Source organism: Acomys russatus, chromosome 21, assembly GCF_903995435.1.
Source record: "Acomys russatus chromosome 21, mAcoRus1.1, whole genome shotgun sequence".
Lineage (NCBI taxonomy): Eukaryota > Metazoa > Chordata > Mammalia > Rodentia > Muridae > Acomys > Acomys russatus.
Genome location: NC_067157.1, coordinates 60,249,636 through 60,263,565, shown reverse-complemented (window position 1 = coordinate 60,263,565; position 13,930 = coordinate 60,249,636). Strand labels below are relative to the sequence as shown.

The 13,930-nt window shown below is 41.7% G+C and overlaps 1 protein-coding gene across 1 annotated transcript in view; it reads right to left on the bottom strand.

Annotated features, from left to right (window-relative positions):
- Lix1 (limb and CNS expressed 1) overlaps positions 1-13,930 on the bottom strand; it is a 54,475-nt gene that overhangs the window by 9,677 nt on the left and 30,868 nt on the right. Inside the window, exons 3-4 of the mRNA XM_051164489.1 lie at positions 4,338-4,478; positions 1,952-2,047 (exon numbers count right to left, since the gene is read on the bottom strand). Of these exons, the coding sequence (XP_051020446.1) occupies positions 1,952-2,047; positions 4,338-4,478 (237 nt within the window). The remainder of the gene's footprint in view (positions 1-1,951; positions 2,048-4,337; positions 4,479-13,930) is intronic.

The following is a 13,930-nucleotide window of genomic DNA, read 5'->3' as shown; positions in this document are numbered from 1 at the left end:
TATTGTCAGGGGGCATGAAGCATTTGCAGAGAGCTACTTAACCTCTCCTGAAGCTTATGAGACATAAAGGTCTCATCAAATAGCTGCTGGCACTTCATGAAACACAACCTTTCAGAGTCATGTGTGACGTTCACGAAGTGCGTACCACACGCCAGGCTGGTCTAGACTCTTCTCCTTAGGTCCTGTCAGGCCTTCACACTGGCATTGTAAGGCAGTAGTGGTGTTTCCTCAGGTTTACACACAAGTGAAGGAACAGACTTAGAGGTAAGGAACAGGGTAAGACTAAAACCAGCCAGTCCGTCCTACGTGTCCTTGTCCACCCAGAGAAAAGTTGGTGGCTTTGGGCCTCAGCTGATTAAGTTTTACCGTGATAAACATTTCTGTCCATAAAAGTTTGTAGGTCTGATTATTTCTGGAAATCAAGCCTAAGAAAATAGACACCTGGGTAGGGCTCTGCTATTATATACTGGTTTTTGCTGATACTCTGTGTTTTTGGATATTTGAGTTAACTCACATTTAGCTGGTCAGAAGGGCATATATTTCCTGCCAAATATCTACTGAATTTTCATCTACTCAGATGAGTATATGAGAGTCAGAGGTGTGAGGAAGGAGAAAGATTGCCTTGTATAGGCCTGAAGCTGGGGTTCAGTTGCTTGCTAAGTGAACATAAACTTCCTTGGATTATAATATGTTGACAACAACAACTACTTTATATGGCTGTTGTAAAGGTTAAATGCTCAATATTATGCCCCCCCCAAAAGTATCACATAGGAATCAGATACTAATACTGTTGTTATTAATGTAATTTTTCATTTTAAAAATACAGATATAATAAAGTAATTGCAATTAGAATACAACATCATTAAGCCAAAAATATATATAGTATAGCTAACCCAGTGAATCTCACAGCCTAGAAGAATGTACCTACAACATGTTCAAAATACATACATTGGCTTGCAGTTCGGCAAGAATGTATAAAAAGAATTGAATATCTTCTGTGATTTATTGAGCAATATGCTAAAGAGACAAGGAGTGACAATGTTTTTATGCCAACATAAAAGTGGGAAATCATAAACTGAGGACTGTGTGTGATAAGTAACAGGGTTCTCCAGCTGCTACTGCTCATCAGATGTGGATGACATGTTGGTGATGTGGGTGAAATATCACAACTGAAGTAGTGCTTTCAAAGGTACTCCCATGGACACTCTTATCTGCGACTTCTGGAAATTAGAAAGAGCTCACCACAAGCAATATTTTTAACAATCTGGCTTTGTTTAAAGGAGATCTTAGTCTTGAAGAGCCGATGAAGTGCTATTGGGTTGTAAAACAGGCATTGCTCGCCTGTTTCTAAGAGTTGTAAAAGAACAGACGCCATGTGTAGGTCTGTGTGCGATTCTCTTTCCCCTTGTCATGGTCATCTACGTTTTGGGTTAGTTTTGTTTTGAAAAAAACCAAATAGACTCTTTATATTTCCCCTTTTTTGTTGTAAGACGGAGGTTCTGAAGTTTTGGGGCAGGGAGCTCCGTGAATGCAGGGTACCATGGCTGCACACGGTTGTACATGTTGATTTGGGTCAGTGAATGTGGAAAAATGCAGTCACCATGCTGGATTCTAAAAGGGTAAAATAATTTAAGCAGATTGTTGAAGCAGAAGACATTAGCACTAATGATAAGAGTTGCATGTCTTGGGGCTGGAGAAATGGCTCAGTAGCTGAGCGTGTGTCCTGTAACTCCAGCTCCTGGGAGAGCTGGTGCTCTACCCTCCACAAGCACCTGTACTTAGACACACACACACACACACACACACACACAGAGAGAGAGAGAGAGAGAGAGAGAGAGAGAGAGAGAGAGAGAGAGAGACTCACATTATTAAAAATAAATAAATAACATGAAAAGAATTGCACATCTCTGGATTGGATCATCAAACAGATAGGAGGCAGGGAATCAGGCACCTGAAATTCCAGCATAGTCTTGCCCATGTTTGATTCCAGCATGTAGTGATAGGCTCCGACACTCGTGCTGGGGTCATCCGCATCTTCTAAAGTGCCCTTGGGAAGGAAAGAAGACAAACCATCACTAATAGTCCCTCACCTTCTGTGAAGGATGGGGATCCAATCCTATCATTGATCTAATGGTGTTGATACATTGTTGCTCTTTGATAAGATATTTAACCTCACTGTGATTCAAGTAAAGTGTGTCTGATTAATCAGCATGGATGTGTCTTTTGTTTAAAATGGTAGCACATTGTGTAACTGCTGATAGAATAATAATCCAAAAGCAAGAATTCCTGTATTTTTTTTTTAAGAATTTCTTGACAGTGGTGCACTAATACTTGTGTGTCTGCTCTTCATGGCTTACTGAAGTTTTACAACATTGACCTTACCCTGATTTCAATGATAACCAGGCCAGACTGCATAATAGAGATTGAAACAACTGTGCAATTGTATGGCCCATCCCTTTCCTCCTGCCATGGCTCTTAAAGGACAGTTTTTATAGTAAGCTGCTATTGGCAACATGGGTGTCGGTTTGTATTTTTTACTGTCAGACCACTTAATCTTTAAGAAGCAATGTAGGTGAAAGCTTGGTTGAGGGGAACAATGCTAAGCAGCAAACAGAAGCTCTGGAATGGCATTCAGGACTTCATTATCCCACGGCCATGGACTCCCAGGATGGTCGGCAATAGCAATGTTGTGAGACTGAACAAACAACTGTCAGCATCAGACAGCAGCAAATGTATAGCATTGAATGCAATAACATTAACACACTGCTCCTGAAATATTTATGTTGGCCTTTTAAATATCCTAGGGGAAATCCACCCAGAAGCCTGTAAGCCATATATATTCTCTCTCTTTAGAAATTTCCATGAAAAAATGACAAATTACATTTACATTGAGCGCCCTTTCCTGCTCCTAAGTAAATTCCACATGTATATAAATCAGGCATTATTTTCCTAACTTCTCTTCCTCAAAGGCACTTGAAATTTACAGGGCCAGAAAATAAAAGCTTCCTTTTATCTTCAAACCAGATCCACTGCAGAATTCTCTACCGTCTCCCAGATACAGTGCAGAACTCTCTACCGTCTCCCAGCCAGGCTACGAGCCCTGCTGCCCTGCTGTCACGGCTCTTCTCTAAGTGATGAGAGAGTTTATAAGGGGAACCGGTCACTGATAATCTGATCATCTTCTATAGCAGCAGCTGTCCCTGTAAAGACAGAGCCTGTCAGTTCAGCTCAGAAGGCAAAAAAAAATGGGTGGTGTTGGGGGGACACAATGGCCTTTAATCCCAGCACTGAGGAGGCAGAAGCAGCCAGATTTCTGTGAGTTCAAGGTCAGCCAGAACTACTTAGTAAAACCCTTTTCTCAGAGGGTGGGGGAGGAGGAGAAGGAGGAGGAAGAGGAGGAAGAGGAAGTAGAATAAGAAGAGGAGGAGGAAGAGGAAGAGGAAGTGGAGGAGGAGAAGGAGGAGGGGAAGGAAAGGACAGAAGACTGTGGGGGAGTAGAGAAGAGGAAAGGGAGGGGGCATGGGGAAGAGAAACAGGAGAAAAGTGACAAAGTTTGCTCTTCTGTGATTCAAACTCCTGTCCTTGAGCATAAACACAAAAATATCTGCTATAGGCGGGGTCCAGGTTTTCTCTGTGGCTTACAATTGGTGAAATTGGGCAGGAACCCTCAATCACTCATTGGACAAGTAAATATCCAGCCCTGGATTGCTGAGAAATATCCCTTTAAATTCTAAGACACATTTTGTTTGCATTTTCATATCAAAGTATTTAATTGTATCACAGAAAGTTTCAGAGCTTATCAAAATATATATGTAAGCTGCTAGGAGTCCTGATTATTCTTACATATAGGGCTGTCTAAGCAGTCCACAATTTCTCAACACTATGATTTGCAAGGCTGCAATTGGCTGGAGAATTAGGATTTACAGTTAGGATTTTAAATAATTAGTATAATTAAGTTTGGGGAAATGTAAAACTAGTTTATCGCTAGATTGTAAATCATTCTTCAATTGCATACATTCTTGGACCATGAGAATGTCTATATTCCTCAAAAAGCAAACATTGAAATCCTGTGACCATGTGATCCTTCTCAGCCTGAAACTTGATTGGTTTCGGTCCGGGGATGTCAAGAGTATTAGCAAGGCGCACAATGGGGAGCCAGCTCCACCTTCAGGATTTCCAACCTGAGGATTTATTTTGCTGAGCATTAATGAGTCAATGGGCAAAATTTTAACCTGGGCATTGTTGAAATGAGGACTATGGTTACTTTAGTATTTCCCAAGATTCAAATTCCCTCGGGTTCTCATAGCGGACATGTCTCGCCTCCCGCTCATACTCACACTGGTGGAGGCTACTGCTTCCTGGACACTCTCCACGATAAACTCCTTGGTGATCCTTCGGGAGGGCAGCTCATTGAAGAGAGAGTTGATGAGCGCCACTTTAGCGGCGTCCCTCCTGGCCTCAGCTCTGCTTAAGCAGCACTTGAGAAGGAGAGAGAAAGAGGCAGCTCGTTATGAAAGAGTCAGCATCTCCCGATTCGAACACCGCAGCAGTGAGCCTCTCTGCATTTCTACTTACACGTTTGCACAAGTTCTGGATTCAGACTCTTGGTGTTCAACTCTAAGCCATGTAAGCCTTTGAACTAATTAATTCTCTCTGTGCCTCAATGTCCTTCTTAGTAAAATAATAGTATGGTTGGAGTTGAAAATGATTAGTTGATATGGAAAAAGCACCAAGCATGACCGTGGCGTGTGATACACTGTCACGCTCCATAAAAGCATGTCAGTATATACATTGCCATCATGATACTGTAAGAATGTGTCAGTTGGTGCAAGGGTACCACAGTCAGTACATACTGCTTGTGACTTTTCCTGCATTTGTTCTTCACCTTTCTTCTAGCAGTGGCATCCTGATTTTCTTGAGGATTGCCCTTTGCATTCTCATGTAGTTTGGGTGGGTTAGAGTTAGAGGTCACAGACAGCCTGTGCTAAGTAACTCATTAAGTATTCTGTTTGTCGATCATACTGAGTGAGTTAACCCAGAAGCAGAAAGACTCACATGGTGTGTATTCACTTATAATTGGACACTAGCCCAAAAGGCATGTCCCAGGAAAGTCTTCACTTACCCGGAGATTAGGACATCCTACTGGGACTCTAGGTAAGAGAAATATAGGAGATGGGGAAACAGAAGGATAGAAGGATCCAGAGGATCTTAGAAACCAACAAGAAGAACAGAGCAATGGGTGGATCTGGGCGCAGGGGTGTCTGCTCAAACTATTGCACTAACCAAGGACAACACAAGTAGTAAAAACCTACTCTGATCTAGCCAACAGACAGGACAGTCTCCACAGTTATGGGGAGAGCAGGGACTAACTCTGACATGAATTCTGGTGCCCCATATTTGACGACCTCTCCTTGGTGGGGAGCCCTAGTGGTACTCAAAGAAAGAATAGGCAGGCTGCCAAGATGACACTTGGTAGCCTGTGACCATAAAGTGGGGAAGGAGGTCCCCCTCAATCATGGACCTAGGGGAGGGCAATAGGGTGGAGTGGGAGGGAGGGAGGAATGGGAGGATACAAGTGATGGGATAACAATTGAGTTGTAATCTGAATAAATAAATAAATAAATAATAAATTTTTTTTAAAAAGCAATAAAAATGTCAAAAAAAAGTATTTTGTTTGTTTTCTTTCAAGTTTGACACAGTGACAAGCCTCTGTAATCCTAGCACTTTAAAGGCTGAAGCAGGAAGGTAGTTATTTTAAGGCTAACCTAGGCTAGAGAGGGAGTTTGGGGCTTCAGCTAAGAGTACTTGCTTAGTATGCACAAGGGCCTGGGTTTGAATCCCAATATTGTAAAATATTTTTCCAGTGCTTCTCATGTAATATCAGCCCCCTGCCCCTGTCCCTGCATCCCTCGCTGTGCCCATGAGCTTGTCTGTATATCTTGCTTCCATTCTGTCCTCTCTGTCCTTAAAAGTTCCTATTCTTCAAGTTCTGCTTTGGTGTGGATGCCCAGAGAGTGTTAGAACCCTGTAAGAACTAGAATGAGCGTTTAGAGATTTCAAGGTGTGATGACAATTCTCCAAAAGGCTCCTATGAACCCTGAGCTATAGACACTAAGGCTTCTAGTGAGAAACTAGTCTCATGAAGAAAACTTCAGCCCCAAGTCAAGTCAGTGGGGCAACCAGGAAGCTCAGGCTCTTAAGATCTAGTCCACCTCAGCTTTGGTAGCTGCTTTTCCTCATACACAGCTTCTTCTACCTAAAATGTGAGGCTTTCAGAAACATAATGATGCCTGGTGTGAAAGGAGAGGGACAGTAGCAAGGGTCACATCTCAGTTTTCAGTTTCACAGCCCGCAATTTTTTATTTCCCCAACATGAAAAACTCAAATCCTTCTGTGTGCCTTCAGCACTGTCCATCCCCTACTGACCTTTCTGCCCTGTCCCCAGGCACTCATGCCCTTGTATCATTTAGGAAATGGGGCCTAGTGGAATCAAGAGTTAAGTCATTAGAGACATGCCCCAGAAGGAAATATAGGGACCCCCCCCCCGCACCTTTTCTCTCTCTTTTTGCCACCTGATTTGCAACCACGCATGTTCTCTGCTGTGATATTTTGATTCACTATGGGCCCCAAAACAGAACAGCCAATGGCTATGGGCTTTTTGAGGCCATATAGACATTTGAGACCATAAGCAAAAAACGAACTTTTATTCTTTTAAAGTAGATTCTCTCGGATATTTGGTATAGTAAAGAGGACACGCCTTCAGTGAATAGAGCTGAAGCTCTAAAGTACATGTAAAGAACTCTGCATGGGTAGGGGGGTACGTCGTGTCTCCTTAGCATTAGATGGCAAGCAAGGCTTCTGTTATAGCTTTAGGGAGCAAGCCTTTCAAACTTCAGACATCTTCCAAGATTTAGATGACTTGTATTAAATCAGAGAGTTTCTGCACACGCAGCTTTGTTTTGAGCTGTAGATTTGACCGGGAAAATACAGGGCCGGAAGATCTGAGTCATCGTCCTTTAGCGATGGCTAAATGCTGCCTCTTCCAGAAAGCTTTGCCCGCCACTCTCAAGCCAGGCAGAAGGCACTGGCCACACTGGAATGGAATTGTTTGCTGGCCTTTGCCTGCTGTCTCCTACCTGCCTGCCTTGACTGTTACAGAATCTACTTTGTGTCCCCACCTTATTATGTACTTGTGATGTAATTTTCTTTACATCTCTGCCCTATTATGATTTACTGTATGAATAACAGACTGAAATATAGGATACTCAGTAACAAATCCATAAAATATCTGATAAAATGTGCAAGAAATTCAAGAATATATATATATATATATATATATATATATATATATATATATATATGCTTCTTATTTTTAAAAAGTTCCATTCCTATATACTTTATATGGCATTGCAATCCAGCAATCTGAAAATGTATTAACCCTGGGCTAATATTCATAAGTAGCTATTGTGTTTAGACTCTGATATGAGCATTTTTGCCAATGTATTGAATATGTTTACTATTCTTTGAAAACTTAGCTCCCTATTAAAGAGCAATGGTTTTGCCAATATTACATATCTGTAACAGCAGCTCATTTTAATAGCTTTACAAAATCTACAACAGAGCTTTGGGATTTTCGAATGTAGGAAATAAAATTCAGATCAGAGCACTCTTAAGAAATATCTTTCTGTCCGAACAATAGAAATTTAAGCCAACTTTCAGAGAGAGGGAGAGAGAGAGAGATGTAGTAAACACTGTGTAGTTAAAAGAAGCTATCTATTTAAGTAAGAGCAGCTAAGTACTAGATCAAAGGCAGCATGCACATTTACAGCCCGATGGCACCGCCTCACAGATCAAAGCACAGGCAGGCAGGCAACAGACAGGGAAGCCTGGACAAAGGTGGGAGACTCGGCTAATAACCGGATGTGAAATCAGACACCTGTCTTTACTTATTTTGTTGTTTTGGCATACTTTTTTTCCCTCTTCCAATAGGGAGAAAGTGTACCTGTTAATAAGTACATAAAATAGAATCAGTTCTGAGCCATCAAAGAACTTGTCTTCCTATTGTTCTTTATATTTCTGAGCGACAACTACTTCAGAGTGCCAATAATGCTAGCCAGCTGCTTTCTGCTGAAACTACAAATCACAGCCAGTAACCGAGGCCTGTTTTGCTTTGGAGAGCTTTAAGCAGGACCTTTCACTCTAAGAGTTCGTACTTGGGCAAGTGATTTACCCATCTGCAGTCTGCCTGGGGTGTCGAAATCATGGCCTAGGTGCTCCCGTAAGAACAGTCACTTTCAGAGCCACTGTAAGAAAGCAAAATATGGGCAAGTAACAGGGTATTTTCATTGTTTTTCCAAACTGGTTATCAAGAACATCAGCTAAGGCAAGAGAAGGATGATGCTATTTCAGAGCAGCTTCCTGCTAGAATTAGACTTCCCTGTATGTTTTCTTCTTGTTACTTTCCCATCAGACCTCAATGCAGACATAAGGTTATTGTGTAATTTAAATGCTGATTTCTTTAGCCAATGTTGTATAAACACTGATCCCCAATTGTAGGCCAGTAAAGCAGCTTACAGCCAGTTGCTGAGCTGGAGAGAGAATAGGGCTGGACATCCTCCCAGTTAGGGGAGGAGAAGTTAGAGGAGGAAATGAGAGCTTCAGCCACAGGCAGAGGACCAGAAAAAAAAATTAGGAGAAGGAGCTGGATGTGCAATGTGCAAGTATTTCTGGGATGTACTCTGGGAGGAAGCCACATTAGCCTAGAGCATTAAGAATAGATTAATAACTGCTTAGTTCTTGTGCTTTGAAGCTTACTATTAAACAAATACAAAAGAGTCTTAATTATTTGTGTGAAAACCAGGTTCAGAGAGAAACTAAGAGAAACAAAAACAGTTATATAAAAATAACCTTCAACACCTCATCATAAACACAGATCTGTAACTGTGCCTCATGTGTTTACCATGCTTACTTGCTAATACACGGAGACAGCTTCCATCTTCTGCACTTTGTGGAGGCTCTGAGCTTGAATACTCAACAGTCAAAATCTTTAGCGAAGTCAGCTGTGGACTTCTTAGCCATGTGGAAGTGGGCACTTTGTGAGTGGCCAGAAGACCCCACTTAGGTGTTTGTTTTGCTACTTTGCTGCCTTTTATTTGTTGGCAGATTGTAAAGCATTACAATCAGGAATGCCCTCTAAAACTAAAGGAAAACAAGTACAAATTCTCCCCTCTAGTAACCCACCCCTCCACAAAAACACAGATTGTGGTATTGGTTGCAAAAACCATTTTAAAAGCATGATAGGCTTAAAAAATGCTCTCAGCAATCCATCCATTTTCCCAGAATTCATATCTTCACTCCAGTGTTAGTCAATGGAACATGGCAGAAGTGACTATATTTTTTTAATATTGGTTCATAAAAAAACCTGTGGTTTCCAACTTGGTCCTGTTTGTATTTTATCTGATTACCTGCATGAAGAAAAGTTGGATGATACATGTGAGTAGCCCTATGGAAAGGCACACATGGCCACGGGAAAAAGAAACCTATGTCAATAGCCACTTTGGTGAGTCTGGAAGGAGACCCAGTGCGACCTTCAGATGACAGCGTCTCATCTGACAGCCTGGCTGGCACCTCCAGCAGACAGTGGGACAGAAATGCCCAGATAATTAATTCCAGGATCCTGAACATGTTTGTAGATTTTGAGGTAATTTGTTATGCAGCAAAAGATAACCATTACAGAGGCATTGCTTGCTTCAGATAATTAAGAATTTTCTTAGCACACTATTGGGGAAAGCTTAACAGCAGAGATCTCATAGCTGAGTGTTTTGGCAATGTGCAAAATATTTTATGATTAGTATCATGTCTAGTTATTACAACAGCCCTCTGAGGTTGGTTTTATTATTATCCTTATTTCGCAAAGGTTATGTGTCCCAAAGTCATGTGACTTAAGAAGTAAACATAAAGATTCTCCCTCAAGTATATCTGACCAGGTTATTTTGTACTTTGTAGAAAGGCTAACTCAAACATAGCTAAGATTACCTACCATTCCTTAAACGCATGTAGTACTCTAGACAGATTTTTCACTTGCTATTCCATGGATCACTTTGACAGAAGATCCCAAACTTGACTTTACTTAAAAGAAAAAAAGTGAAGAAAATGATATACATTGTAACAAAAATCTAGCTCATTGTTTGTGGGGGCGGGGGGCAATGTGCTGACGGTCACCTTAATGTCTTCTTTTCTGTTCTCTGCTTTTCTGGACTGCAGGGAAGGCAAAGACAGAAGGGTCAGCTATGGCTTGACCAGAGAGCATGAAACACTGTCTCTGCTGGATATGCCCTTATAGATACCTTGGGGTTAAGTGCTATTGTATAGTGTGAGTATTGGTCAACAGTTTTAAGAAGTGTCTGGTAATTCTTTAACAGTAAAAGTCATTTTCATTAAACTTTCCAAATTCTGCTGGGTAAGAAATTTCCCCCAAGCTCAAATCCCTTTGGCTTTGTATTTTATTTGGTGGTTTAAGTCATCATCCAGTCATCAGGAGCCCACAGATGACCTAGTAGAGTCCCCCCACTGAACCTACCCCCAAAACTCAAGTCCAGTAGTTCAAAACCTTTAATGCTCATGTTGCTGTTACTTGGAGACTTGTTAAATATGTGTATTTCCAGGCTCCAAACTGATTGAGTGAAAATACTTTAGATGAGTGAGTCATGGTGAATGCTATCTGGGGTGGGAGGTACTGGTTTCAGGCACATGTGCACCATGGAACATGCCTGGAGGACAGTCTTTGGGAGAACGTGCCTAGAGGGAAGCCGAAAACACGGAGACTTGGTTCTTTCCTCCTATCATCGGTCCCAGAGATTTAGCATCAGACAAGCAGTCTCACCTGCTAAGCCATTGTTGGACAGGCTCTTTCACTGATCTCATGACCACTTGGTTAGCTTGGCTCTCTAGCAAGCTCGAGGACCCAGTGCTGGGATCATAGGCACATGTCTCTATGCCTGGCTTTTTCAAATGTGGGTCTTAGGGGATCAAACTCACAACTTGGTGCTTATGCAGCAAAGTCTTTATCAACTGACCCAGCCTTCCAGCTCCCAGATTGGCATTTTAATAATCCTTCCAGGTGACTCTGAAGTCCTGTTCTTACAAAAAACACTAATTCGGCCTGTTTCTGCCTGTCTCATTTCTAATTGGTAGAGGTAGAGTCAGGTCTTGTAGGGCCCGGGACTTACAAATATTTTATGAACTTTATTTAAGAAAAGCAGCGTAAAATTCCAAGTAAAATATATTTCGGTCGTCCTATGTAGAAGCTTCTTTCTCTTCCTTTGTGAACGTAGAACAGGGCTAGTTTCTCAATGGAGGAACTTTTCTATCTAAGAATCAGTCAACGCCATAGCCAGGATAAAGAGTTCTTTGACAGTCCTTCTAAAGGTCACTGGCTTTTCTAAATTACGTCGAAGTTCTGCTTTCCTTCTCAGGGGTTTCCATTTCTTCTGTGGCAAACAACACAGTGTCAAGATACGATTAAGATTAATTTGTAGGTTGTCCACAAATCAAATGAAAGCCAGTCAGTGGTTTTGTTTTGTTTTAGAATGCAAGGAGGTTCTTAAAATAACTTAAATAAAATTTGGTAATCATAGGCAAATTTTAAGTAGAAGTGCCTAAAAAGAAATTAGTATCATTTTTAATAATTTATGGAACACTTAAAACCTGTTTGTAGGCGTGTTCCTTCCAGGACATCTTCGCAGTCTGACACAATTCAGAATGGAGAGTAACTTTCCTAGTATCTATCAGTGGATTAATTTCCATCCATAACTTGTTTTAGAAAGTAAGCGGCACGCATGTGTTGACTCTCCCACTTTTATACCCAAGATTTTATTGAACATATGTCCTACCTGTGGCAGGTCCTGTTGGAAGGCATGTGGAAAGACGTCAAGACAAGGACCTCACCTCCATATTAGCAGACTTCCTAAAATCACTCATCTATGTTCCTTCAAGATTAAGAAAAATGATCTGAAATCTATAGAGCCAAAAAAAATGATCTGAAATCTATAGAGCCAAAAAAAATTATCTGAAACCTATAGAGCCAAAAAAATGATCTGAAATCTATAGAGCCAAAAAAATGATCTGAAACCTATAGAGCCAAACCAAGCATGCTCCGTGCATGTGAATGCCGGCTGGGGGGCTGCAGAGGCTCAGCAAGTGAGGGTTCTGAATAACTGTAAAGTGTCAGCAAATCCACAGACTGTGAGGACGTGAGACCTCAAGTTAAAGATGCATCTTTGCTGGGGTTAAGGACAAAACAATGATATTTAGGAACGACTCACTCAACAGTGCAGTACCCAAGGGGCTCTCTCGCACTCAGATTTCACAAGTGAAGAAACAAACTGACTGTGAGAGGTGAGAATTTTTGTTCAAATCTTAAATGTTTTAATGTCTGTCTTTCAAGTGGTCGAGAATATTTTGCCTTTGCAACCTGTAGTTTCTGCAAGTGACTTTCAGAGTTTGTGTGTATGGCCTGTGGGCTCTGGTCAGTGTCACCAACACCTCAGCTTCACCCTGAGTGAGCAAGCCTTCAACAAAAAGAATTCCACAAGCCAGGCCCTGCTGCGTTCAGGCCAGAGCATGAGCATTCACATGTGTTCCAGTGTATTCGGTTGTGGATGTGTTAGCATCTGCCCCTTCCAGATGGTAATGTGAAAAGGGCAACCTTTGAGCCTCCATCACTCAGGTTAATATCATCTCTGTAGGTCAGGCCGGAGGCAAGTGTGTAGGACAATTCAGAGCTCTGTGTGCACTAAGAACAGGGGTTTTACTAGACATGGGGGGAGGGGGCTGGTTTGAGAGTCCAGCATTCAGGGAAAAAAAAATCACAAATTCCTGTCAACTTAGAGGAATATTTCAGGCATATGAGGCATATGGCGGGTCAGAATGTTATTTTCATAATATAAACCACCTGCCCCCCCCCCATTTACCTCTGCTTGAAACGCTATTCTACACATGTACCCAGACCAGTCCCTGGTAACCATTATAATTTTAATTTCTACTGTGCTCCTTTAGGACTCTCCCTCCCTCCCTCCCTTCCCACTTCCTCTTTCCCTCCCTCTCTCCCAGACTTTTTTCCTTTTTTTTTTTTTTTTTCTTTTCTCTCTTCCTTTTTCCTTTTTATCAAGTTAAAGTGAAGACGAGATGAATTAATCAAAGCTCAAATTTTTGGCTTATTTGGAGGCTCGAGAGATAGACGGCTCAGCACGTAAAAGCCCCTACTGCTCTTCCAGACGACCAACGTTTGGTTCCTATCCCTAACATCAGATGGCTCACAACCACCTGTAACTCTAGTTCCAGGGGACCCGACACTCGATTCTGACCTCAGAGGGTCCCTGCTCACACAGCATACACTCACACAGACATACACACATACACTTAGATAAAAAGAGTTTAATTTTTTGTTGTTGTTGTCTTGAGACAGGGTTTCTCTGTGTAGCCTTGGCTCACTTTGTAGACCAGGCTGGCCTCGAATTCACAGAGATCTGTCTGCCTTTGCTTCCCAGAAACAATTGGCTTATTTCATTATAGTAGTTTTGGTGTACATGGTTTACACGAGAGGGATGGGAGGAGGTCATGGAGAGAATTCAATCTTCCGTGCTCAGCAACTTAGTAAGACAGTGGCCATCTTCCCACGGTGTATTGCAAGGCTAGGAGACTCCTGTGGAGATATCCTGACATCCCTGTTGGACCATGGGCTTCTCTAAGCTTCCCTTTCTCTGTATGCGGCTGTTCTCTCTGGAGGTGAACATCTCTCTATTCAGTTTGTTTAATAAGAACAGAAGCAGATTAGAACTAAGGAAGAATGCAAAGGAATAAAGGGTTTTATTAAAATAATATACACTTCCAAGCTACATACAAGTAGTTAAGTCTGAGGATTAGCTGGCAT